This window comes from Pelodiscus sinensis, chromosome 6 (genome assembly GCF_049634645.1).
Source record: "Pelodiscus sinensis isolate JC-2024 chromosome 6, ASM4963464v1, whole genome shotgun sequence".
In the NCBI taxonomy this organism is placed as follows: domain Eukaryota; kingdom Metazoa; phylum Chordata; order Testudines; family Trionychidae; genus Pelodiscus; species Pelodiscus sinensis.
The window spans coordinates 22,480,971-22,508,727 of record NC_134716.1 but is presented as its reverse complement, the minus strand read 5'-3'; the positions used below and the strand labels follow the sequence as shown (position 1 = coordinate 22,508,727).

The 27,757-nt window shown below is 42.2% G+C and overlaps 1 protein-coding gene and 1 long non-coding RNA gene across 5 annotated transcripts in view; one reads left to right on the top strand and one right to left on the bottom strand.

Moving 5' to 3' along the window:
* The window catches only part of TTC39B (tetratricopeptide repeat domain 39B), a 153,672-nt gene that overhangs the window by 40,156 nt on the left and 85,759 nt on the right, over window positions 1-27,757 (bottom strand). For 2 of the 3 annotated variants that reach the window (XM_075931547.1, XM_014570838.3), the window contains exons 1-4: window positions 27,111-27,277; window positions 11,905-12,009; window positions 7,099-7,230; window positions 5,648-5,724 (exon numbers count right to left, since the gene is read on the bottom strand). In XM_075931547.1, coding sequence (XP_075787662.1) covers window positions 5,648-5,724; window positions 7,099-7,230; window positions 11,905-12,009; window positions 27,111-27,277 — 481 coding nt within the window. Of the gene's footprint in view, window positions 1-5,647; window positions 5,725-7,098; window positions 7,231-11,904; window positions 12,010-27,110; window positions 27,278-27,757 lie in introns of those variants that run through there. The other variant, XM_075931548.1, reaches the window with a different exon arrangement.
* Window positions 504-27,116, top strand: LOC142829816 (uncharacterized). 2 transcript variants are annotated; one of them, XR_012904625.1, is made up of 4 exons: window positions 504-1,082; window positions 13,169-15,686; window positions 23,009-23,246; window positions 25,787-27,116. It is a non-coding gene; the product is annotated as an uncharacterized LOC142829816 (long non-coding RNA). The 2 variants fall into 2 exon arrangements; XR_012904624.1 differs by lacking the exon at window positions 25,787-27,116 and having other exon boundaries at window positions 23,009-24,084.

Here is a 27,757-nt window from a genome sequence, read left to right as displayed (position 1 = left end):
CACCTATGGATGCCAGACTAATGCTGTTGCTAGATGAGGAAAATCTTGTTTATAAAGATGCAACCAATCTGTAACTAGTTTTTTGTTGTTGTTAACTTTCAAAATCTTATTAAGACAACTAGATGAAAAGTTTGCTACAAATTAGGCTTCTATGTCACCCAACCTAGATCCGTTCCCATCAGGCTTCAGAATTGAAACAACACTTATTCCTCTGATATAGCATGATACCATATAGTATAGTAAGGTAAGTATGCCTATTGTTATCTTACAGCATTCAATACTGTTCATCAAACAGTCCCGTACTCCCTACAAGAGACTGCAGTGATGAACAGAAATGCCTTGAAATAGAGCAGATCTTTCCTCCCTGACTAATCCAAATACTCAATATGGGCAAGGCCCTTGTAGTGAAGCTTCCACTCTGCCAGGGAAAGGGTTAAGGGAAGCTGGAAGGAGACTATGCAGAGCCCTGGCCAATCAGAGAGGGGCTTAGATGGAGCCAATGAGAGAGCAGCTTGCTGGGGCAGCCCTGTAGATAAGGAACTGCACAGCAGAGCAAAACGCAATTGGGTCCTGACCAGGGAGGGTTCCCAGGGAACCAACTTAGAGAAAGCAGTGCTGGGCAAGCTCAGGGGCGCTAGAAAGGAGTGAGGCTCCAGCCTGATACCTGCCAGGTTGCAGGCCTTGATCAAGCTGGTGCAGGGGTCACAAGGAAAGTGGCCCAAGGAACAGGTAGCAGTAGAGGGGGAGAGAAGGAAGGCAGAAGAAGGCTGCCACCAGAGGCTTCTGGGACCAAGAGTAGTGGGCAGTCCTGGCTCCCCCTTCCCCCACTTGCACCGCATCTAGACACACTAAGGACTGGCCATTATGGACTGTGGCTTGCCCCTGAGATGAGGGGCTAGAATGAAGCTGCAGCTGGTCACAGTGGCAGGCACAAGGCTGCAGACCGCTGATACCCCTGAAAGGAAGTTGAGAGACTAGTGTGGTGCACACGGCTGGAGGGCAGTGTCCTGAAGAGAACGCTGTGATCCGAGGAGTGATGCAAGTCCAGAACAGAACGGGAAGACAGCATGGAGCGAGGACAGGTAAGACACTGGTCTGAAAGAGGTGCCCTGTGGCAGACAGAGCTAATTCCCAGTGTGACCAGCAGGAGGTGCTGCGGTAGTGAGTCACTACCCCATTACAGCCTTGCATATGCTGGAGCTGCAAGGATCTATCACCCCGTCCTACTAAATTCAGTACCTATGTCAATAAGCTGGGAGAACTAGTGAGCAATGCCGGCAGTACAGAGAGGACACACTGATCTCTATATCCCTTAAATATCAACACCATCGGTTCCCAGCTTTCACAGTGCCTAAATGAGATCAGCACTTAGGGGGAAGGGCGTCTGACAGCAGCTGAATACAAGCAAGATTAAAGTGGAGATGGTAGAACGAGGAATCTTCTCCATAATAAAAACCCTTCCATTGAAAGATATCTGACCTCAGATTATGATGTCACTTCATAACATTGGGAGCCTTTTTGCTGCATTTACTTGGACACTCCAAAAGCAATAGTACCAACAACAAAAAGGAAACCCACTTCTATTTGTGATAGAAATGTAGCCGTGTTTGATCTGAGGAAGTGGGTCTGGCCCACGAAAGCTCATCATCTAATAAACCATCTTGTTAGTCTTTAAAGTGCTACATTGTCCTGCATTTTGCTTCACTTCTATTTGTGGCTGCCCAGAACATTATACCTTATTCAACAAGATGCAGAGCTAACCACCTTTATGCATGAATTTGTAACGAATAGGCTAGACTACTTAAATTCTCTATGTCTAGGGAATGAAGCTAAATGCCCTGAAAAAGCACCAGATAGTACAAAATGAAATAGCTTGCCTGTTCACCAACACAGATTGTTGGGAACATATCAGCCCCTTGTCCCATTTGCTGCACTGATTTCTCACTGAATATACAGTTCAGTTCAAAATCACTGTCCTAATTTCAAAGCCTCACACAGAACTGTCCATCATCCTCCCCACACCCCAACTCACACACATACACACATTTTATGTGACCGAACATGACCTAATTTTGACAGCAACTTGAACAATGAAGTTGTTGATAAACAGGGAAACTAATGACTGCAAGAGACAGAATTTACCTGGGAATGCTGCTAGACAATATTGACCTTCCATGGTTCAACAAATTGTCTGGTGCAGCACCAGTTAGGTCCTCAGGGTGCTGGATTAGAGAGGTTCAACCTGTACTCAATTTACTTTATAAATGAAAAATAATCCAATTTTGTCCCAATATTTTATTATACAGCAATAATTATGTAATCAAAACCTACAAAAAAACTTCCTAAGTAAAATATCAATATTTCTTAAATCAGTACTGTTCTTTTAAAATAGCATTCCTTGTAAATCCTGTACATTTATGATCAAATGTAAAATTTCTCTTTTTAAAGTATCGCTTTTAATTTGTTCAGGGAAATAAACAGGCAGCTTACATTTTGAACAAAGGTAATGTTTACTAAATGGTGTTACTGAATCTTTAAATTTTTATAGAGCAATCCAAAAACTGAAATACCCACCTGGAGAAGTGAAAAAACAGATTGACAGAGCCAAAAAAGTACCCAGACATGAACTACTTCAAGACAGACCCAAAAGAGAAAATAACAGAATTCCACTTGTTATTTTATTCTACAATCCTCAACTCAAACCCCTCCAAGGCATTTTACACAATCTGCAACCCATCTTGGAAAATGATCCCTCACTCTCAGAAGCCTTGGGGGAAAAGCCTGTTCTCACTTACAGACAACCCCGAACCAGAAACAAATTCTTTTCGGTCACCATGCTACACAACCACATCATAAGCATCCAGGAGCCCAGCTTTGAAATTAGCTGCAGTGCCAACTCTGCCCACATACCTATACAAGCAAATTCATCACTGGAGCCAACAACATAAACTACCAGATCAAAGGCTCATTTAACTGCATGTCCAGTAATTTATTTGATCTATGCCATCAAACACCAGCAATGCCTCACTGCTGTATATATTGGATAAACTGGACAGTCCCTACAGGAAAGAATAAATGGACACAAATCAGCAGGGCTTGCCAAGCGGCGGCGAGCCCCGTTCACCAGCTGAGTGGCTCTGCGAGCTGCGCATGCACAGATTGCGCGGCGCCGGCTTGTAATCTACTCACCACGGGCGAGTAGATTACATGATTTGTCAAGCCCTGCAAATCAGATATACGTAAAGGGAACATACAGAAACCTGTTGGAGAACACTTCAATCTACCTAATCACTCTTTAAAAGATCTCTAGGTGGCTGTCTTGTCACAAACCAGTTCTATAAGCCAAATACACAGAGAGGCAATGAAATTACAATTCATCCACAAATTCAATTCTCACACTGATGACCTCCTCAACTGTGATAACGGATGGCTGGGACATTATCAACCTAACATTCAATCAAGGTGCCAACAGCTCTTTGTCTGTATAGATTCTTGCATTAGTACCCTTCCTATCTAATTGCTATCCTATGATCCTTATCTGCTTCTTTTAACTATCTAATCTTTAGGTGCTTATAGGTACCAGTTCTGCCTACTTGTTTTTCCCTTTGATATTTTCATACCCTCTGCTCCTTGTTTCCTGTCCCCTTCCTTTTTCCCTTTTCCCTCTTACTTCTCCCCTATTTATTTTTGGTCTGCACATCCAAACTCAAAACTCCGGGCATATGAAAAGTGGGCTGTGCCCATGAAAGCTCATATCATCTACATGTTTTGTTAGTCTATAAAGTGCTACCAAACCATTTGTTGTTTTTTAAGTTTATCCTGTACAGACTAACTCGACTACCCCCTGAAGCTTTGGAAAGCATAACTCAAGATTGGCTCTACTTCAAGGAACCCGATATTTTAAAATGTAAACAAAAATTACAATGAGGAAAATTAAATAATGTATTTAATCTACACATTATTATGTAGATTAAGTGACAGTTTGGCTTTTGGTGATATTCAAACACACACCAGGCATGAAACTCAATGTGGACTTTTCAATGATTTAAGGACACTTAGGGGTGTAAGTTTCCCTTAACAGCAAAAATTAAGACTTCAGATGTAAATCTCAAAACTACTGAAAGTTCAGGAGTATTTCATTTAACTCACTTCCTGTGATATTAAATTCTATGTATTAAAAATGCTAAGAAATGTAAACCATTTACCAGAAGAATGAGCTGTATAAAATAATGAGTTGCATGTCCTTTACTTTGATTAAATAACTGTAGCAACTAGCAAAAAGACAGAATTCAAATGTCCATAAAAAGCATCCAGAAATAACTGATCCCATCCTGTGTTGAGGGTGCCTGTGCTATTACATTATATAGTTTTTGTAGCAAAGGGCTGCTGCTTTTAGTCAAGGAGAATGCTTAAATGAAACGTGTGCAACCTGAGATAAAGCCCTCACCCAGTGGGGAGTGCAATTAAAGAGAATTATCATAGTACATGCAGTTAAGTATTTCCAGAGCATCACATGATTTACTAAAGTACCATATTCCAAAGGCAATACTTCTGGGAATGCTAAAAAACAACAGGAACGCAGTATTACAATTGCTGCAAATACACACACATTAAAAACTTAAACTGATAACCCTTGAAGATTACAGGCAGTCCCCGATTTACGTGGATCCGACTTACGTCGAATCCCTACATACGAACGGGGCTTTTCTCGACGCGGGGGCAGGACCACCCAGACGCGCCGCGATCCAGACGCGCCGCGTCCTCCGCGGCGAGAAAAGCTGCTCCGCGTCTCCCTGGTCTGCTGGGGGGGGGGGGGCGGCGCAGCTAGTGTGTCCCCCCCGCCCCCCCGTCCCTCCCAGCAGACCAGGCTTTTCTCGCTGCGGAGGACGCGGCGCGTCTGGATTGCGGCGTCTGGATCGCGGCGCGTCTGGGCGGTCCCGCCCCCGCGTCCTCTACGGCGAGAAAAGCCCCGTTCGTATGTAGGAATCCGACGTAATTTGGGGACTGCCTGTAATCTTCAAGGGTTATCAGTTTGAGTTTTTAATGTGTGTGTATTTGTAGCAATTGTAATACTGTGTTCCTGTTGTTTTTTAGCATTCCCAGAAGTATTGCAAGTAGGAATAAGAGATCCTCCGGAAAAGGGTTTATTTTCCGGAGAATCACGTCTAGACTGGCGCTTTTCTCTGGCTTATCCCCAAGCCGGAAAAAAGCGGCAGCCATGTAAATGCAAATGCCGCGGGGGATATTTAAATCCCCCGCGGATTTGCAATTGCGATGTGTCTCATTAGCATCCCTTTTCCGGAAAAGGGTGCCAATGTAGACACAGCCATAGACTTTAAGGTCAGAAGGGACACCTAAAAGAGTAACGTTGTTATTATAGCTTCAAAGGGGTAGCTGAGTTAGTTTGTAACAGAAAAAACTTTAAAAAACAACAAATAGTCTAGTAGCACCTTAAAGACTAACAAAACATATAGATGGTATAGGTGTCCCCGTATTTGGATGGGGGGGGGAAATTCATCACCCATCTTTTTTTTTTTAAAGCAAGTAATCTAAATAGCAAAATACATCTATTTGTATTTTTTTCCCCACAAAATGTTTATTCATATATGGTTTTTTTTTTCCAGAAAATGCCTCTTATTTCTCTTACCTTCACTCAGCTGATCCATTGACTGTTTAGAAACCAGACTGGACAAAGACTCTACCACTGTGCTTCTTTTCCTGAATCTGTATTGGTCAATCATGAGAGAGAGAGAGAAAAAACCCACGACAACATAGGATTAGTGAATTTCAACAGGCATTCACATTTATCTCAATATACATCTCCATTCTTGACATACACAGAAGCCTAGGAGCCCATGCAACCTTAATTCAACCCTCTTGTGTATGTATATTATGATATTGTTTTTAATTACATGACTATGCAAGTTTTTTTCCAGAGGACCCTCTCCTTCAATGCACAGAAGGGAAAATGCTCTGGGGATGAATCAAAGGATACCTCTACACAGCATGGATATATCAGAAGACTGAACCCCTCCTTATACTCCAGTAGTTCTCAAAGTTTCTGATCCATGGACCACCTGGTTCAATGTAAACCTCTTACAGACCACCAGTTGCTAATGGCAACTCACCATTAAATACATAATTATGCTGGAGCCATCATTTTAAATAAAGTAAAATATTAATTTATGTCCAATACAAAAGGTTTCAATGTTTTCTGTATTCATGGCAGGGAAGAAGGAGGCTCCCCCCCAGGTTTAGGCCCACCAGCCAGTGCGTGCAAAGGAATCTAAATTACAAAGCAGAGGGAGTCAAAACTTTCCAACCCCCTGCTAAGCGTGGTTTGCAAGCCCAGGGCTGCAACCTACTCACTGTGCCTGCCAGAGAAAGGCAAATGGGCAGCGAGAGCCCACGTGAGTTTGCCAGCTGCACTGAGCAGCACACACGCAGCGTTTCTGCCCCCTGGCTTTTGCCTCCTGCATGGCCCAGCCAAAGCTGTAGCCCCTTTGCATTTCATCCCCCTCACTCCCACTGCATCTCTTAATCCAATGAGCTAATGGGAAGAATCTGAGCTGAGCCTTGCATCGCCAGAGGGAAACCCATGGCGCAGTTCAGGGGAATCCTTCTTTCCCCCAATCTCCAGTGTCTCCTTGCTCATGCAGCTGGAAACACCCCATACTGGGCTCCACTTGCAGCCTCTCCCTGTTTGAGCCCCTTCCTTCCTCACCCCCTCTAGGAGAGAGGAAATCCATCCCCCACCTTTGCACCTCCCCTCCATGTGCCCTATGCGCAAGAAGCTGGAGCGGGCTCCCCACTGTGTGGGGAGGTGGGGCTGCACTTGAGCCACAGACCACCTGTAAGGCAGCAGTCAAAGGACTGCATTTTGAGAACCACTGCTGTACTCCAAGCCCATTGGACCCACTCCTAGCATGATAATTTTGTTATGTGCATCAATACAAAAGTTGTGTGTCACACATCCCCTCCACATTGGTGCATATAAACAAAATTCATTCTGCTCAAGGGTGGGAAAAATTAGAGTGAACACTGAAGAACACCTATTGCAGATTCATATTTCTCAAAATGTAAATTCCTCAGGCTTACCTTTGGCAGGTATGTAAAGCTTCCTTCATTGTAGAAATTCCCATTTGGATATCCTGGTGCTCGAAGGTCATAGCAGCCTGCATTACTAAAATAGTGCTATAGCCAAGGGCATGGTACATGCTGTCTTTAGACCTGGGAAAAGCACACAAACCTTATGCATGTCAGCCAAACTAACACATTTTTAAAAATACATTTATATTCTTCAACACCAAAAGCAGAATTAAGGTTGCCTGGTGGTGTCTTGTGCACCATTACAAAATATTGTGACTAGCAAAGAACTCCTGAAAACCAGGAAATACACAATAAGCACAACTTTAACCCTGGCCCACCTGGAGATGACAAATGTTATCCACCTGTATCAACTGGTGGGAAAACTTGATGGGGCAGTAAAAGAGGACAGTCCAGTAGCAGAAGAGGGAGACTTTTCACAGGGAAGAGGTATGCATACCTGGTGAGATCTAGTAGTATGCCTCTAGTCAACACTGAGTTGTATTGGTTTTATCAGTAGCATTGTATAGGGAACTTTTTGCCATATAACTGCAGAGTGTGTCCTGTTTTTAAAGGGACAGTTCCATATTTAATCTATCCTGCAAGTGTCCCAACTTTTTCTTTAAAAGGGCAAATTATCCCATACTTTCTGTCCCCCTTCTCCACATTTGTACTGGTAGGTTCTGCTGCTGGCTGGATCCCTGCTTGCCAGCTGCCCACCAACAAGTGGTGAGTGTGCGGGGTGTCCAGTGGCTGATGATGGAGGGAAAGGTGTGCAAGGCTGGTGGAGAGGCAAGATGCAGTGCATGGGGAGTTGGCTGCTCTTCCTGCTAGGCCATCCTTGCCAACTCTTGGCCACCAGTGCCCCAACCCTCATCCTGCTTCTGGCTGGCATGGGCTGTGAGCTGTGGTGGCTGGTGTGCAGAGGCAGGTGTCAGGTAGTACCAGGTTATATGTCCCCTCTGCTGCCCACCCACTCGACTTTTATATACTGCCCCTCTTGCTATCCTGGCAAAGCAAGTGTCATGGCTCCTTCCCCACTCTGGCATGATAAATGCAGAAGTGGGGACCAGCAAGTGTACCACAAAGCCTTATCTACCAAGCTTTGGTATAAAACTCCCCCCAAAATCTTAAAAACCTAGATCTTGGGAATAAAACTTCCGCTGCCACCACCCAAATGTTGCTAAAGAAACCAGGGGAAAGATCATTTGGGAAATCTCACCCCTAAAATAAAAATCAGGGCACACTATTAACCAATGCCAGGTTAATAAAAAGAAAGGAAAGAACTTTTATTATTACAACAATATTCCTGTTGCAAGCATAATGACTAGATAGGAAGGTAAAAAAATATACTCATGGAGAAACTCCATGGGCCTAGAACTTAGTTACAAAGAAAAGCCAAAACATCTTTTAAACAGTGCCAGATCTCAGATCCCATACCCAATCCTTAAAACAATAAAACCTAACGAAACTACCTAAACTTTACCCTACTTACAGAAAATGAAGAATGGAGTCTTGGAGAGAGAGAGAGACATGCTTGTCCCTCTCTGTAGCTGCAGAGAACTCCCACAGAGAGACAAAAGGGGAAAGGAAAAAACCCAAATTCTTTTGTCCCAGTTTGAAAGTCCCACCTACATTCCTACTGGTCACTCCACCTGGCTAGGTGTAGTTAACCCCTTAATCCCCAGGCTGCTGGCTAACCCTCATAATCATGACAGCAAGCATCCCCTTTCCAGTGCTGTGTGGAAAACCAGCCCCCAGAAGATGCTGTTCAAGGTACTAGGAGAGGCAGGTCTGTCCTGAGGGCCCAGCCAGGTATTGAGGGCAGAATGGTGTTGGTCAGTTAGATCCCTTCCATGTTGCAGGGCTGTAAGTGTATGTGATCTCTCCCTTGGTGTGTGTGGAAGTGTCACTCCTCCCTGTGGGAACCCTAAAGTCTTAAAGATAAAGCAAAAAGTTACCTGGATTGTTAACTATACAAATTAGCAGGGCACAATTTCAGAAATAAAAACAAAACGAAACTTTGAGAGGTCTATTGTTGAAATATGCTCACAGTTCAATCTCCAATTTCTGCTAAGGACAGGTTTCAAATATAAGGTGCAGGGACATTTCAGATTTTGTAACCACAGTATGTCCCACTGAGCCACCAAATTACTGTGACAACTGGCTGCCTGCAAACCCTCTTGCACAGTCTTGCTACACACATACATTCAATCTTTTTGAGGTGAGAGTGCTTGGCACATTTCATACTAGAAATCTAAACTCTTTCTTTCATAAGGTTTTGATTATTGTTTTCCCTAACAAGGTAGAGGGTACCATGGACTAAGATAAATGTCAAGCAACTAACATCAATCAGAGAATAATCAGAGTCATGGATTAAGCCTTAGTTATGTGCAAAAATTTATAAGAACTATGTTTTTTGTAGAATACTCAAGGAGCTGATAGAGGAGGTATCTGAGCCTCTAGCTGTCATCTTTGGAAAATCATGGGAGACAGGAGAGATTCCAGAGGACTGGAAAAGGACAAATATAGTGCCCATCTATAAAAAGGGAAATAAGAACAACCCAGGAAACTATAGACCAGTTAGTTTAACTTGTGCGCCAGGGAAGATAATGGAGCAAATAATTAAGGAAATCATCTGTAAACACTTGGAAAGTGGCAAGGTGATAGGGAACAGCCAGCATGGATTTGTAAAGAACAAATCATGTCAAACCAATCTGATAGCTTTCTTTAATAGGATAACGAGTCTTGCGGATAAGAGAGAAGCAGTGAATGTGGTATACCTAGACTTTAGTAAGGCATTTGATACGGTCTCGCATGATATTCTTATCAATAAACTAGGTAAAAACAACTTAGATGGGACTACTATAAGGTAGGTGCATAAATGGCTGGATAACCATACTCGGAGAGTAGTTATTAATGGTTCACAATCCTGCTGGAAAGGCATAACAAGTGGGGTTCCGCAGGGGTCTGTTTTGGGACCGGCTCTGTTCAATATCTTCATCAACGATTTAGATATTGGTATAGAAAGTACTCTTATTAAGTTTGCAGATGATACCAAGCGGGGAGGGATTGCGACTAATCTGGAGGATAGGGTCATAATTCAAAATGACCTGGACAAATTGGAGAAATGGTCTGAGATAAAAAGGATGAAGTTTAATAAAGACAAATGCAAAGTGCTTCACTTAGGAAGGAACAATCAGTTTCACACATACAGAATGGGAAGCGACGGTCTGAGAAGGAGTGCGGCAGAAAGGGATCTAGGGGTTATGGTGGACTACAAGTTAAATATGAGTCAGCAGTGTGATGCTGTTGCAAAGAAAGCAAACATGATTCTGGGATGTATTAACAGGTGTGTTGTGAGCAAGACACGAGAAGTCATTCTTCAGCTCTACTGTGTGCTGGTTAGGGCTCAATTGGAGTATTGTGTCCAGTTCTGGGCACCGCATTTCAAGAAAGATGTGGAAAAATTGGAGAGGGTCCAGAGAAGAGCAACGAGAATGATTAAAGGTCTAGAGAACATGACCTATGAGGGAAGGCTGAAGGAATTGGGGTTGTTTAGTTTGGAAAAGAGAAGATTGAGGGGGGACATGATAGCAGTTTTCAGATATCTAAAAGGGTGTCATAAGGAGGAGGGAGAAAACTTGTTCATCTTGGCCTCTGAAAATAGAACAAGAAGCAATGGGCTTAAACTGCAGCAAGGGAGGTTTAGGTTGGACATAAGGAAAAAGTTCCTAACTGTCAGGGTGGTCAAACACTGGAATAAATTGCCCAGGGAGGTTGTGGAATCCCCATCTCTGGAGATATTTAAGAATAGGTTAGATAAATGTCTATCAGGGATGGTCTAGACAGTATTTGGTCCTGCCATGAGTGCAGGGGACTGGACTCGATGACCTCTTGAGGTCCCTTCCAGTCCTAGTATTCTATGATTCTATAACCCCTTAGTCAAATGACCGCAAATTTGGTTCACCAATCTTATCTCTACCCTCAGAAAATACACCAAATGTCAAGATAATCTGAGTAAGCATGCAGATTTTAGAACACTCGAGAATCATCCTTTAAACCGAAAGGAGTTCCAACTTTAACTAGGTTTTTCATTCATTCACTCATATATAAACAAAAGCATCCCCCATTTCTTTCAAATATTCCTTTCTAGTCCAAAGATTTTCCTTCTATCATTAAAAAGGGAGCCATGTGGTAAATCATACCAAAGGAATACATTCATTTCATGGACAATTTTTTTATACTAAATTAAGCCTTTAGTATCATATTTTCGTGCTGATTTTCTTGATGGGAAGAGGATTGGGGAGATCTAGAGGGCAATTAACCTTTTAAAAAAATGGAGTTAAAGCTAAGCCCTGCCCACCGTTGTGCTTTAAAGGAAGAACGGTGGTTAACTTCCAGCTGTCAGGCAGTACTAAGACCACCATCAGGGAATTATCCAAGTGCACTTCACTGCATTCCTCTATCCTGAAATACTTTTTTAAAAATAGCCCTAATTTGCAAAAAGCCTTCTGGAACAAAGCAAAACACAAAAAATATGACAGAATTTCTGCTCTTCATCCTCACTCTTCTGTACCTGCAAGGACTTGATTCTAAGAATTCTGACTAAAATAAAACAAAATCTATGGGTTCACTGACAGTGTTTCTGACTTTAGTATGTTTAAACAAACAATATATACTGTTTGGAGCAGCAAAGCAGAATTGCTTTGGGCAGGAGAGACAAAATGGAAGTAATGAAAGCTGCTATATTCAGAGACCTTAGATTAGTTCTCGGCAAACAGATGGCATGCCTTACAGTATCTGCAATGAACTCACCATGGCCGAAGTAATTCCAGGGCTTCAGAAAATTTATTATTTAGAAATAAATTCAGTGCCATTGAACATTCTTCAAGCGCACACTTAAGATCCATCTTAGATGCCCTAATGAAAACATACAAATATAAAAAAGGGACAATGTAAGTATTCAAAACTGTATTTGGTAGTAATCTTTGCTTTCAGAGCTAAATACAAATTGCATTACAGGCTATAATGTTTTATGCTTAGTTTGTTTAGATTCCTAAACAGCCGCTTAGGATGTAAGATTCTGCCACATTGTTTTCATTTTCAGATCTCTATAACCCCTTTTTAAAATGAGAAATAATTCAAAGAATAAAAAATAGTTAATTTCAGTAACTAATTAATAATAGCTTATTTCCTTTACATTTGCACATGTTCTAAAAGTTAATAGTGTTCTTTATTTATAATAATTGACCCATAAAAAACCGAAACAAATCTGTAAGAGCCATTATTTTTATTCTGTTGGTTTGTTTGTTTTTATCATAAAGATGCTGATGATTATCTTCTCTGTTTAACGTAACATATTTCATATCTTCCTAGAACTAGCAGTTAATATAGAATGCGATCTTTTTATCAATTAATATTTATACACAAAATATTTAACTAATCCAAGCTCTGAAGAATCTGCAGTCTAAAACAGCACTAATACAATACACAGTACCAGGTTCCATATGGACTGCTATTTCTATGAAATTATGATATTTCTTGTGTGAGACATACAAACTGAAGTCCCTATCAACTAATAATCTAAAGGAGTTTGGTCTGAGTAAAGACATCTACTTTGGTCTTTACAAAGAGAGGCCTTCCTCTGAAAAAAAAGATTAAGTGAAAGAAGGTACCAATCATGTCAGTGAGATTAACATTCAAGTACTGAATAGAAAAAGAGGATCGGATGGAGGAATTCAAAAAAAGAAAATATTCTGAGGGCATGTCTACTGCAGCGTTATACCAAGGTGAGCGTCTATACAGCAAGCCCACTTTTTGGAAATAATTTTGAAATAATGGGCTTCTTATTTGAAAATCTGTAACCCTCGTTTCATGAGGAATAATGCCTATTTCAAAATAGTTATTTCGAAATAGGGTGCGTGTAGACAGTGCAACTGTGGTTATTTTGAAATAAGTGGCTACTGGGGCTTCTCACAGCTGCCCTGGTGGCCACTCTGTCCAGCAGGCTCAGAGGTGAGGGCTAGACTTCAGGCAAAGTGTCTCCAAGGATAACTGCCCTTCTCTTTGTTCTTTGCAGCTGGACCAGCTGTGATTGCGATGTGAGCCACTTTTCTTATACCAGCTTCCTGACCCTGCAAGACCCACAGGTGCCTCCGACCCCGTGAGGACCTTGAGCAGGAATACATAGCCTACCTCCGTTCTCTACAACAATCTCTAGAGAGGCAGGACTGTAGCTTTGACGCAGACCTGGAGGAGTGCAGTGCTAACCACTACCTGGCAGGAGCTATCCCAGGAAGCCCAGAGCAGGTGCGCAGCACACAGTGCCATCATCCACCACCTGATCGCCATGATTGAGAGGTCCGGCAGCCGCCCCCTCACACCTGCTCCTTCCCAAGTTCCCCCTGCACCCACTCCTGCTCCTCCGACTTCTTCCCCTAGTTTCCTCCATGGCCACTGAGGGCCCTGCACACAAGGCAGTCAGACCACCTGAGGCAGGAGCTAGTCCCAGCCCTATCCTTGAGCCCCACATCCCTCTTTCTCTCCTTCCCCCTCCCAGGTTCTTTCCCCAATCACTCCCAGTTCTAGATTCTACCAATAAAAAGCAGGCAGTTCATTCTTTCAATAGAAAAAGGTTTTGTTTATTTTATCAGCAGAGGAAGGGAGCGGGAGGAAGTGGCCTGGATGGGGATGTGGATACCATCAATGCTCCCCACCTCCCCGCAGTTGGGGAATCCCCTGGTGGCAAAGCCAGTGGCGATAGGGTCAACATCACCTAGGATGATGACCCTGCGCAGCAGGATAGTGTTGATGGCCCTCACCACATGTAGAAGGAGATAATCAGAGAATCACAGGGTTGTCAGAACCCCCAGGAAGCCCCCAAGCCCAACCCCCCCCTTACCACACACCACGACCAATCCTATTTACCCCATCATCCGACAGGGCTTTGTGAAGGCAGGACTGAAAAACGTTCTGGGGAGGGAGCTTCCGCCACCTTCTCCCCTTCCCTAGAGAACCCCATTTCAGTAGTTAAGGACAACAATAAAAGAGTAATACCTTCACAAGCATGGCACCCACAGTCGATATCCCTGTGCCAAACTGGTTCCCGACAGAGCAGTAGCTATCCAGCATGGCGAGCTTCCAAAATGCCATGGCAAACCGCTTCTGGAGGGGGATGGTGGGTCATATGTGGGTGTCCCATCACCTGAGGACAGGGGCAAGCCACTCGCACAGCTCCAGGAAGATGTCCTTCCACAAGCAGTAGTTCTGGAGCCACTGCTGGTTGTCCCGCTGCTCCATGATGATTTGGTTCCACCAGTTGGAATTGGTGTCCTATCACCAGAAGCAGCGGTGCAGAGCATGCAGGGGAAGGCGAGAGGAGCTGTGCTGCATGAATAGCATGTGGAGAGAGGAGAGGACGGTGACCTGCAGGGAGCAGTGGGTCCCGTTCTTGCAGAGCAACAAGGGCTGCCTGCAATAACTGTACGAGGAAGTATGACAGCAGGTCTAAGAGCTGGCAACTACTTTCCAGCAGATCCAGTTCCATGGCTGGGAGTGTTATGGCATGTGCAAGGGCAACCAAAGCATGCAGTAAGATGAGTTTGCTGTCCCTCAAGGAGGTAGGCAAAAGCGAAGAGTCTGAGAAATGACTGTACAGGGGGACCCCTTTAAGCATGAGCCTCAGATAGCTTCAGGAAGTAGCTATAGGAAGTGACTGCTGTCCTGATGCCTTGCCCAAAGTGCTTCTGGAGGGTGGAGGCCTTAAATGCGATTCAGCCTCCAATCAGGATGGACGCTCTATTTCAAAATAGCTTTGCACTATTTTGATGACCATTTGCAGTGTGGACGTGCAATTTTGAAATAGCTATTTCGGGAGTTTTTATTCCGAAATAGCTTATTTCAAAATAAGCACGTAATGTAGACATACCCTTAGGCTGTGTCTATACTGGTGCGATATTGTGCCAGAGCTATGCAAATGAGGCTCAGCGTGGAATATCGCCGAGCCTCATTTGCATAACTAATGAGCTGCCATTTTTGCGGAAGAGGCTCTTGCGCAAGATGGAGCTGTCTATACTGCCCCTTCTTGGGCAAGAAAAACCCTCTTGCGCAAAGCCGTTATGCCTGAAAATATCCTTCATGTGAAGGATACGGCAGTGGCTTCTTCTGTCCTGTCTACAATAGTTGGACCTTGAATCTGATGCCTGCCTTCCTCTATCTTGGTTTCGGCTATGTACTCACCAAGAGTGGTGGCACCCACGGGGACAGCACTCAAAAAAGAAGTTACTCACCTTGTTGAAGTAATGAGGGTGCTTCGAGATGTGTGTTCCCGTGGGTGCTCCATTCCCTGCCCTCCTCCCTGCTTCGGTTTCTCTGATTCTATCTTCCAGATTCCGCGGCGGACTTGAGGAACAGAGGCAGGAGCCGAACCGTGCGAGACTTCAAAGGGTGTCTACAGCTTACAGCGCGTGCCGTGCATGTGCAGTCTGGCTGACAACTGCTTAGCAAAGCTCCGAGCTGTGGTGCTGGGACAACCCGACACCAAGAGTGGAGCACCCACGGGGGGACACATCTCGAAGAACCTTTGTTACTTCAACAAGGTGAGTAACTTCTTCATTGAGCAACAGAATGGCAAATGAAATTTAATGTTGATGAATGTAAAGTAATGCACATTGAAAAAATAATCCCTACTATACATACAATATGATGGGAACTAATTTATCTATAACTACTCAAGAGAGAGATCTTGGAGTCATTGTGGATAGTTCTCTGAAAACAGCCACTCAATATGCAGTGGCAGTTAAAAAAAAGCGAACAGAATGTTAGGAATCAATAAAAAAGGGATAGAGACTAAGACAGAGAACATCTTATTGCCTCTATATTAAACCATGGTCCACCCACATCTTGAATACTGCATATAAATGTGCTTCAGGGGGTAGCCGAGTTAGTCTGTTACAGGAAAAAAAAAACAAATGGTCTGGTAGCACTTTATAGACTAACGAAACATGTAGATGGTGGTTGCCTCATCTCAGAAAAGATATATTGGCATTGGAAAAGGTTTGGAAAAGGTCAACAAAACTTAGTAGGGGTTTGGAATGGGTTCCATATGAAGAGAGATAAAAAAGTGGGGACTAAGGGGGGATATGATAAAGCTCTAAAAAATCATGACTGGTGTGGAAAAAGTGAATAAGGAAAAGTTATTTATTTGTTCCCATAACATAAGCAGGGCTTGACAAATAATGCCCGTGGTGAGTAGATTGCAACCCGGAAGAGCCGGGTTCGGGCAATCTGTGCATGCGCAGATCGCCGGACAGTGCGGCTGGAAAGCGGGGCTTGCTGCGGTTCGGCGGGCCCTGAACATAAGAACTAGGAGTCACCAAATGAAATGAATAGGTAGCAGGTTTAAAAGAAACAAAAGAAAGTTTTTCTTCACACAGTGCATGGTCAGCCTGTGGAACTCCTTGCCAGAGGAGGTTATGAAGACCAGGAGTTTAACGGGATTCAGGAAAGATCTAGATAAATTCATGGAGGTTAGGTCCATCAGTGGCTGTTCGGATGGGTAGGATGGTGTCCCTAGCCTCTGTCAGAGGCTGGGAACGGGTGACAGGACAGGGATCATGTGATTATTGCCGTTCTGTTTAATCCCTCTGGGGCATCTGGTATTGGCCACTGTCACTAGACTGGATACTGGGCTAGATGGACCTTTGGAAAAGAGTCTGTGTGGAAGGATATTCCCCACTGTTTTTTCTTGACCAGTTTGGGCTTCCTTTGTTTATCTTTTTCTGTTTGATGACTTAGTTTGCTTTTAAATAGTAAGCAAAGGGAAACCCATATTCCTGGACCTAAATGCCAACTTCTGCCTGGATGGGACTATGAGGTCTGAAATCTGTTAACATCCTACATAGGAATTTTATAACTTCACATACAGATTTGCCACATGTAATGTTGTGAGCAGTTCAAGTTGGAGGCTACAGCAACAATGCATTTCAATGCACCCTAAGTCACAGGGTAGGAGTGACACAACCTCCCTCTAGTCTGAACTGTATCCTGTTATGTCAGAGAATATAATGATTTTAAATACAGAAGCCCTTCATAATTTTTCAAAATATTATAATAGGAAAATAATTAGGAGCAGAATTAGAAATATAAATATATATACATTAAAAATAAGAGACATTAAGATTAATCATTTATATGATTAACCTTTGCTGGACCACAGAGCAGAGATACAACTTTGACAATGACATCCTTAACAAATATGATCAGTTTGTACTGCTGGGAAAAAATATGAAAAAATCTTTTAGCTGATTTTGAATATTTGTTGCTTTAACTCCAGATCACTCTAGGGAATAAAATAATCAGTTTATGTGTAAGACTTGTTTTAAACTTCATGTCTCTCTTATAGCTAAAAATGGACAAAATACACAGTTTTACATAGAGACTCTTTTTAATGACTGTTAAATTATGTGGAATAATTTCTCATCTCTTTGGGAGTGAAAATAAAGGATTAATCAGTTTCTATTAAAATATTTTGAATACTTCGGTTGAAACAAAGCTAAAAACTAAATAGCATCTGTTTCTGAAATTTTAATGTGAACCTCTACAAAGTTCAGAAATGTTTTGGCCCATCTCTTACTATGCAATACCACTCAGTTTCATAATTATGGATGAGTTTTATTTTGCACTTGTAAAAGAAATTCAAACACTTGACATACAGATATTATAATATATCCTTCCCAAATTAAAGTAGGAATTCTTTGGACATGGAATAAATTTTCAAGGAATTTACAAGTTAAAAGGTTATTGGACAATTAGTTAAAAATGGATCCATTACGAAATGTAATATTCTGTATCAGATTATTTTATTAAAACCCACATAACCCCAGTATAGAAATAATTACATGGGATATTTGAGACATCTGCATTAATGCTCATTGTGGTTTTATATATGAGTTACACTTGAATAAAACTTTCTAAGATGAATGGTCATTTCCCCCCATTATTCTTCATACCTGAAAGTGATTCCTTCAACATAGGCTGATAGATATTGTTCTCTAAATATTTCTAGAAAGAATTGCCCGCTTGCACAAGTAAGGCTCCCAAACAACTTACCAATAAGACCATGAGGGAAGAAAAACTGAAGAATGAAAAAATGTAGTGTATTTAAAAATAATTTAATTTAGTCTGGAACTACAAATGTTATGACGTACTAATAATAACGTGTACGTTTATTGCATAGTGTCCACAGGAGGGCAGAATTAAAGTTATTTGGGTGCCTTCATTGTGAATTTCTAAACCTCAGTGTGGTTGGATATCTTTTAAATTAAACCATGACTCTCAATTTCCTGGGTTTATAACATGATTTTTGGGGTGATTATAATATTCCTATAGTATTTTTCATTATAAATCACTGCTATGTATTCTGAACTCAAACTTCAGTATAAGGTAGTTTTTATCTGGGAGTTTATGTATTGCTCTAAAAAAAAAATCAATGTATGGCGACAGGTAGATATACTAAACCAAAACAAAGGCGTTAGTTCTGATCTCTGTTAAACTGATGCAACTCTGGAGTAAAAATTAAACATTCTACCAAGTCTCAGAGGGGTAGCCATGTTAGTCTGTAACTTTAAAAAAAGCTTAAATAAACAAGTAGTCCTATAGCACCTTGGAGACTAACAAAATATGTAAATAGTATCATGGGCACAACCCACTTCTTCAGGGGACAAATATGGAGCAAGAGGCACAGAGGGACAAATATAAAGCAGAAAAATAGAGGAGATGGGGAGGAGGAAAAACCCCCTCTCAATTAAAGTATCCATGCTAAATGAGGCTAAAAGAGTGGGCTGTAAGTGTCTGATACTTAGCTTTTGATGTCATTTGAGCACTGAATATAATGGCCCATCCAAGAAATGTCTTTGTTCAGTTCATGGGTAAATGTGTCAGATTTGCATATGAAGGTCAGGTTCATAGTGTCTCTCTCTAGTTGGTTTCTGAAATCATTCTGCAAGAGAATGGTCACTTTTAGATCCATTAATGAGCGTCCAGGCAACTTAAAATGTTCTCCAATAGGTTTCTATGTGTTACCATTCCGAATATCTGATTTGCGTTCATTAATCCTTTGTCATAGAGACTGTCCAATTTGGCCAATATATGTGGCAGAGGCACATAGTCTACCAAATTATTAAATGTGATTTGAATAATGTAAGTGCTCACACACAAAAGGGATACCTACAGAATAAATCACAGAGCTGCATGATAAATTAATTAATCATGTACCTTTTAATAACTTGATCTATTCTCTGCCCATTAATCCATATCCGCATGATTTGTTCTAACATCCAAACGTCTTCACATTATAAATATTTTTAGAAACTTATCACAGAATTGTATGTTGTCTTCTCTTAATAAATATGAATTTTTCTTAGAAAATATCCCACTGGCCACACTATTCTTGTAAATTTTTGCACATAGCAGGGCCTCAAGAAATATAACTCTTAAATCTAGTGTGATATCCAAGACCCAGAATCAATAGGAACTGGCGTTTGACCAGATACAAGTTTTCTGTTAATAAGTGTCACATGAGAGTGTATGATTGCGTAGTGTCTCATACTGGTATTGTTGGTGGACCATGTTGCTACCCTGCATATGTTTCTGAGGAGGACTCCCCAGAGAAAGGCAGTTGATGTTGCCACCGCTCTTGTCGAATGTGCCCTCACAGTCTGTGGTAGCAGTTTATTCCTTATAACATAACATTGCTTAATGCACTGTACTACTAGGTTGGAAATCCTCTGAGAAGAAAGGGGTTTCCCTTTTGTCCGTTTTGCTGTAGACACTATTAAATGGTCTGATTTTCGCCAGGCCTGGGTTCTGTCCACATAAAAGACCAATGCCCTATGGACATCCAGCAGATGGAATCTTGCTTCTGTTGCCTATTTGTGTGGCTTTGGGTAAAAAGTCGGCAGTACTATTGGCTCATTTAAGTGGAACTCCAAGCATACTTTCGGGATGAAGGATGGATGAGGACGAAGTATAACCTTATCTTTATTGAAAATGGTATAGGGTGGGGTTGCCATCAATGCTGCCAGCTCGTTTACTCTTCTTGCTGAAGTAATTGCTAGCAGAAAGATTACCTTGAGTGACATTATGTGCAGCAGACAGGTAGCCAAAGGTTCCAAGGGAGCCCGTGTGAGGGTATCTAACACCATTTCTAAATTCCACAGAGGTGGTGGAGGCCTGTGTGATGGATGCAAATTCATGAGGCCCTTAAGGAATCTTCTCGTGGTGGGATGCGCAAAGACTTAGATACCATCTATATGTTGGTGGAGGACAGCGATAGCTGCTAAATGTACTCTTATGGATGCAACGGCAAGGCCCGAATCCACGAGTGATTACATATATTCCAGAATGCCCTCTAAGGGCACTGTTACTAGTTCTAGATTCTGGTTAGAACACCATACCATGAATCTACGCCATTTCTGCAGGTAAATAAACTGAGTAGATTGTTTCCTACTATGTAGGAGGACCTCTTTTACTCCATCTGAGCATTGTATTTCCTTCTGACAGAACCAGCAAGGAGCCACACTCTCAACTAAGGGGTCAAACCTGCTGCTTGTTGGCTTGACTGTTGAAGTGGCAGTTGTTCTGTGATCGCTTTCTCTGTGGACGCTGCACCTCTGTTTGGATCGATCAGATCCCTGCTAGCTATATGCTTGGTATCTAAAATCTCATTGCTTTTGATATGGGGTCTAGCACTTGTGGCGGTATAGTGGTGTGTACATCCCCAACGTACGTAGAGTCGTCCTTGAGTGGAGTACATCATCCGTCTTTTCAGCGAATAGTTTCAATTTGTCAAAGGGAAGATCGTCCACCTTCGACTAACTCAGAGAGAACAGCTGCTAACTGTAGCCATGATGCCCGTCACATGACCCCGGATGTGGCCGTTTGCTCTAGCCGCTGTGTCGGCTACATCTAAAGCTATTTGCAAGGATGTTCTGGAGGATGCATAGCCCTCTTGAACAATGGACTTTAGTATCGGGTGTTTCTCATCTGGAAGGTGTTCCATTAATGCTGATAATTTTGAGTAATTATCCAAGTTATGGTTGGATAGTAACGCTGAATAGTTAGCTATTCTCAAGAGGAGTGTAGCAGAGGATTATAGTTTCCTTCCGAATAGATCCATGCATTTATTGTTGTTATTATTGAGTCTTTGTTGTGCCACATCCATAACTAGTGAGTTGGGTTGTGGGTGCATAAAAAGAAAATCAGCGCCTTTTTGCGGAATGAAATATCTTTTATCTGCTCTCTTATCTGTTGCAGGTACCAAGGCTGGGGTCTGCCATATATCATCCGCAGACTCCATAATAGCTTTGTCTATTGATATTGCAACTCTACCCCTCTGGAAGGGTTGCAGATTTTTGAGAAGCTTATGTTGTTTTTCTGGCACCTCAGACAGCTGGATACCTTGAGATTGGGCTACTCTCTTAAAAAGGTCCTGAAATTGCCTGAGATTATCAGGTGGTAACTCATCTCCCGGTATGACAGCCTCATCAGGCGATAAGGAGGATTTGTCTGTTGGGGAAGCATCCTGAGGTTGTTCTGTGTCTAAGAGTTGTCCTTCTTCTGGCTCTGAGTAATGAGATGTAGAAGGAACACTGGGTATTGTCGGAACCTGGTGTTACTTCCAGGCTTATTGTGGTGAAGTTGAGGCTCCTCTAGCATTTGTGTAGTTGCTGCAGCAGGAGTGTCTGTGGTCCATGTGACGTCGGTGATCATCGTCATGGCGAGAGTAGTGTCTGTGGTAAGTCGGGCTATCCCTTCTATGTGCGGAAGGATATCTGTAGTATACTCTGTGGCCGTACGAGTATGTGGATCGCGGGGATGCCCTTGATGAGGGAGGGGGAGAGTTGTCATATGCTCTGTATGGCGATGGAGAGGCTTCATCTCTGGACCTATAATACCTCGAGTGTCTGTATGCTCTGTCCCTGTCTTCTCTTGTTAAGTAGGGTGAATGTGGTGAGGATGGTGTTGGGGAAAAGGTCAAGGGCTCCGGGCTCAGTTTTCAGGATGATTCTGCCTTTCGGTCATTCCCATTGGTGTGGGTGGGGTCCGAGGGCTATGTGGAGCCAGAGAATGCGCTGGTGATGTAGTTGATGATTGCAGCACAGAGCCGATGTTGGTTCCAGGCATGAGATGGTTGGTACCGGCACGGTTGGTGCCATACGCGCTCTTGTGGCTGTGCTCGACACAGAATCTGATGGTGCCGGCCTCAACGGTGCCAACTCTAATGGTGCCGACACAGGTGGTGCCATAGTGGTTGGTGCCGAGCCCTGTTCGATGCTTGGTGCAGTAACCGGGAGCACCAAGCGACAGACCGTTATAACAGTTGGCGGCACCAAGGACGGTTTTTGTCACAGCTTCAGCTCTGAAGCCGATTTCTGCCTGTGCCCAAATGTACCCAAAGTGCCGGGTTTGTGTCCTAACCTCACTCTGGGTGGAGGTAGGGACCGGACTGGTGATGGTCTCTTTTGGTCTGGGGCTCACATAGGCGAGGCAGCCCGCCATTTCTCATGTCTGGGAGAGTGCGGGGTTGAGGCTTGCTTCGTGAGCTGTGGAGGCTGCAGAGCTTTATCGAAGAGTATCATCTTCAGCCTCATTTCCCTGTCTCTTCTAGCCCTCACAGTAAGTTTTACGCAGTGCACACACTTCTGTGGGACATGTGCCTCTCCCAAGCACTTAATGCAGTCCGAATGGCCGTCTGAAGCCAGCATTGCGTCTCTGCATGTGAGCCCAGAATGACTGCTTATTACTTATAACTAACTAGCTAACAATTAATTTATTTATTTTTAAACAATAACACTAAGAACTATAAGACTATGAAAAACTAACAGTAAATTAACTATTAACTTTCTGTAACTCCTGACAGGAATTGATGAGGAGAAGAAGATCACTCCATCTGCGACCGCGGGAGGCGAAGAAGGAACTGAGGCAGGAGCCAGACCGCGCAAGACTTCAAAGGGTGCCAATGGCTTACAGCACGTGCCACGCATGCGTGATCCGGCTGACAACTGCTCAGCAAAGCTCCGAGCTGAAGCGATGGGATGACCCAACACCAAGAGTAGAGCACCCACGGGGACACTACTCGAAGAAGAACACTTAGTTTGGTAAGACCGTTTTGATGCTCCCAAGTTTGTGGTCTCTATGACACTGTACTGCACCAGCCCTGGAATGAAGAGTAACGGTAGTTCGAATTAGGGTCTTTAATTCGAACTATATACTCCGTGCCGCGTGTAGCCGTGAGCACATAGTTCGGACTAAGGGGGATTTAAAAATGGCGGCGCCCGGGAACATGCAAATTAAGCCCAGGATATTTAAATCCCAGGCTTCATTTGCAACTACGCTTGCCCTCATTACCCGATCTAGCTCAAACTAACGAGCTAGTGTAGACGTACCCAGAGAGAGAAAGTTAGGAGCTTGACTGGGCCTGCTTTAGGCTTTGGGAGCTCCTGGTTAAAATGGCTTCTCTCTTTTGCAAGGAACATATAGGCGGTACAAGAGGATAGAGAATTTTCCTGAGATAATAGATTTCATCCTCACATCCAAAAGTTTGATACCAACAATGTGCATCCCTTCTTTATTTTTTTAAGATCCTAATTCTACCTCTTCTATATTTTATTCAAAAAGTACCATGATTTTCAGCCAGAAGGCCAAGGATAGGGTATTAATTTCAAAAGTTAATAATATACATACCAGCAGAAGTACTAGTTGTTCTAATGTAAAATTATTCTATATCTTTGTTGAAATATAACTTTGGATATTTCTTTTGCATATGAAGATACAATTCAGGAGAATTTATTTATTTCCATGGCTCTCTCAGGACAATATGCACACTCCAAAATATTAATTTATTATCATAACTTATCTTATTCATGGTGGCATTCTGTAACAAAAAATTAAAAATTCTGTACACAATATTTTAAAATTCTGCAAAATTCTACAAATTTTATTTGTCAAAACAACATTAGATAATCACACCAGTTGCAATTATTTTGGCAATTTATTTTAAAATACCTATTAGTAAGTATGTCTGTAACAATAAAGACACATACAAAAATTCCCCATGAGTAGAGAGTTAGAGAAATCACAACAACCCACTTCCTGTTTCTCTATTCCTTCTTCTCTAGAGGCCAGCTGGGGGCACCCCTCAACCCAGAAACTCACCTCCCACCATTCACCAGACCCCAGCCACGGCCACCCCCAGCCTAGCCACCCGCATCCTCTACCCCCTTCCTCCCCCCCCCCCCCCCCAGCCAAGGAATCCTCAGGAAAAAAATAGCCTGATGCTGGGTCTGAGGATTGTTTCCTGTGTGCCACTGCCTCCTTCCTTCAGGACGTGCTGAGAGCCCTCCAGTTCTCTCCCCTGCTCCCACCCTTGTCTTCTCTTTGTGAGCTGGATTATACCAGCACTACAGCCCATTTCTGTGAGGGGAAATGTGTGTACAACATTAATTTCTGCAAAATTCTGCATTGTGCAGTGGCACAGAATTCCCCCAGGAGTGCTCTCCGCAAAATAGGTAAGTATCAGGAGCCTCATTTTATAGCTAGCAAACTGAGGCACAGAGAGACCAGTCCTAATAGGCCCATATGCAGGGGGGTGCAAAGGGTGGAAACTCACCCCCACATGATCTTCCAAGTAAGCATGCTCCAGCCGGCTGGGGAAAGGCAGGAGCAGCACGCTGCCTGAGTCTTCCTCCCCCATGCTCCAGCCAGCTAGGGGAAAATCTGGGGTTGATTACCTCCCCTCCCCAGAAGAGAGGCTCGGGGATGGGCCTTGCTCCTGGGTGTGTGGGGGGGAATCAGCCCCCGCTTTCCCACAACCGGCCAGAGCATGGGGGAAGAAGGCTCAGGCAGCGTGACACTCCTGCCTTCCCCCAGCCGGATGGAGCACCTTTCTTGGGAGACCATGTGGGGGTACATTCACACTCTTGCGGTCCACATTTGCAAAAAAACCCACCAGGCCTGCATATGGTCACACAAGAAGTCAGTGACAGAGGTGGGAATTAAACCCAGATCTCCCAAGTGCCTTAACAACCACTTCCTTCAGAAAATAAATTAATAATGTCACAATTTAATCAGGGTCCTCCAGCATTCTATAAACATAAATATAGCTCTTTGAGCAAAACGGAAGTGCAGTTGCATTTTGCTTATTATTTGGCTGTAGAGGAGTCCAGCGAGCCAGCAATGAAGTCATTCTATGAGTCAGGGATGTTAAAACAGGTTAAAAGGAAACTATCATCATTTTCTTCAGAGGTCAAGGGCAAAAAGTCTCCTAAGCACAATAGTACTAAACATGCATGGTAAGCAGAATCCAAACTTTCCTATAAATTAATCAGTTTTATAGTGAGAAAAAAAATCAAGATTTGCCTAGTATATGGATAAATATTTACTTATGTAAAACACCACATGCGTATTTCATCGCTGGTATAAGGCAAAAGAAGTTGTGGAGTAATTCCACTGAAGTTAATTCACTTATACAAGGGATGAATTTGGCTCGTCATCTTTAATTCAGTGATACAGCTAGAAATTACATCAGGAATTTCAGGTTTCATATGTAGTAGCTAAATTCAGATCAGCAGTATTTAAAAATTGCCCAACATTCAAGAGAAGAAAATAAGAAAAATAGTGACAGGTGTTTTATCTGCAGGTGGAAGGAAAATCTGTTTTACACTGCTGGAAACTAATGAAAATGCTGGCATGGAAAACATATCAGGATGCATGATATTTCAGCACAAAATAAGAGAAGACTAAAGTATTATCAGGTTTGTTTGGTAATTGGCAAGTTCAATAATTTGACTCAACTCTATTTTTAGACACATATTTTAATGACTAGTTTTTATAGTTTACAAAATACCAAACACACAATTTAAAATAAATATTTCCATAATCCAAAAAGTGGAGGTCCAGACTACACAGAGAAATACTTAATCTTTTCATAGTCAGGCTTAAATCAATGTTAGATTCTACTCCATGTAAGAAAGGTATCAGAATCTGGCCAAAAGCAATAAGCAATCCCAGGTTACTATACATATATCTGTTCCATACATAACACAAATTTGTTTATATGTACTTTAAAGAAAGAGTTTGTATAAATACAAAATGGGTACTGAAAAGCAACAAAGTTGAAAACAGAAATCCTTTTAACATAAAGTTAAATCACAGTTCAAACTGTACACAGTTAAAATATGGTAGTTTACTGATAAAGTTCTAACAAAATAACACACAATGCATTTTGAAATTTCTTTAAGAAAAAAAACCAATTATCCAGCATGTAGCACAGCAAATGAGGCCAGATGTTTATGATACTAAGACTGCGTCACACAGATGCTGGCTCTAATCCAAACACACAATTACAACTGAGCGGTCCTACTGCTAAAACCATTTTTTCCTAACTTCACAACAATTTACTAGGATATGTTATACTGAGAGCAGATACATTTAATGTTGCACATCTTAGATTGCTGAGCACCCTCTAATTTAACAATATTCTACATAAGGCTTGGCTATTTAAAATGCACTGTTATAGTTAAGCCAAACATAATAATATTGTTGTTACAAATGGTTAAATGATAACAGTTGCCAAGACAGGAAAAGAATCAGAAAATTGATAATATCTTTAGGTTGCCAATTTAAAAAAAAAAGAGCATCCTAAAATGCACACCTTTCAGTATTCTGCAACCTACAGCATTCTAGCTGATAATCATGACATCAGCACAGAAACTCATATTCACTAGAAGCAGTGTTCACCACTGCTAAGTATGGAGGAAAAACAATTGCTTCATAAATCATTCTTAATATATTCTTTTCTCCCTTTGAACATACAGTAAGCATGTAGAACAAACTCCATCTAAACTACAGATTTTAGAATAGAATACAATTCTACAAAGGTAGGTTTCCCCAGATAAACATCCACAAATATGATTGCTGCAATTATGATTTCAGGGACTACTATGCAGAGTCAATGTACTTACAGGATTAAATCAGCAGATAACTTCAGGTGAAGAAACGTAGTCCTCCAAGGCAAGGACAAGTGTTTCTTACTTGTTCTATTTTCTATCAGACACAGAAAAGCTAGCCAAAAGCACAGAGAATATTCAGTTTTCTCTGTTTTATTTCTCAGTACCCATGGGGTTCTCATTAATTAGTTATCAAGCAAAAGAAAAAAAAAGATAAAGTTCACAAAACAGCAGCTGGCATCACAGGAGCTCTCCATATCAGAATTTAAAAGAAATGTCAATTAGAGTGGCAGCAGCTACAGTCAATGCTGGTTGCTGATGTCTCTGCAGGAAGAGGATGCTGGGAGATTTTCCCAATCTGTGCTGCAGCCTAATTCTAATCCATCACTGCCTAACTGCAAGGAGAAAATGGAAACAAGAGAAATACAAAAAGATTTACATTTAAAGGGACCAAAAAAGTTACCTCAGTGTATTTCACTTGAATAACTAGGTACCTTTTAAGAGTGACCTTTAAAGCACATTTCAAAGGCTACTTCAAGGAAAAAAAACTAGATAAAAAAAGAAGTCCAGTACCAAAGCAATTTGCATTTGCTTTTAGTAAAATGAACAAAAGAGCTTGCAACAATTTACCGTTTAAGTAACAGTAACTGGCTTCATATTTT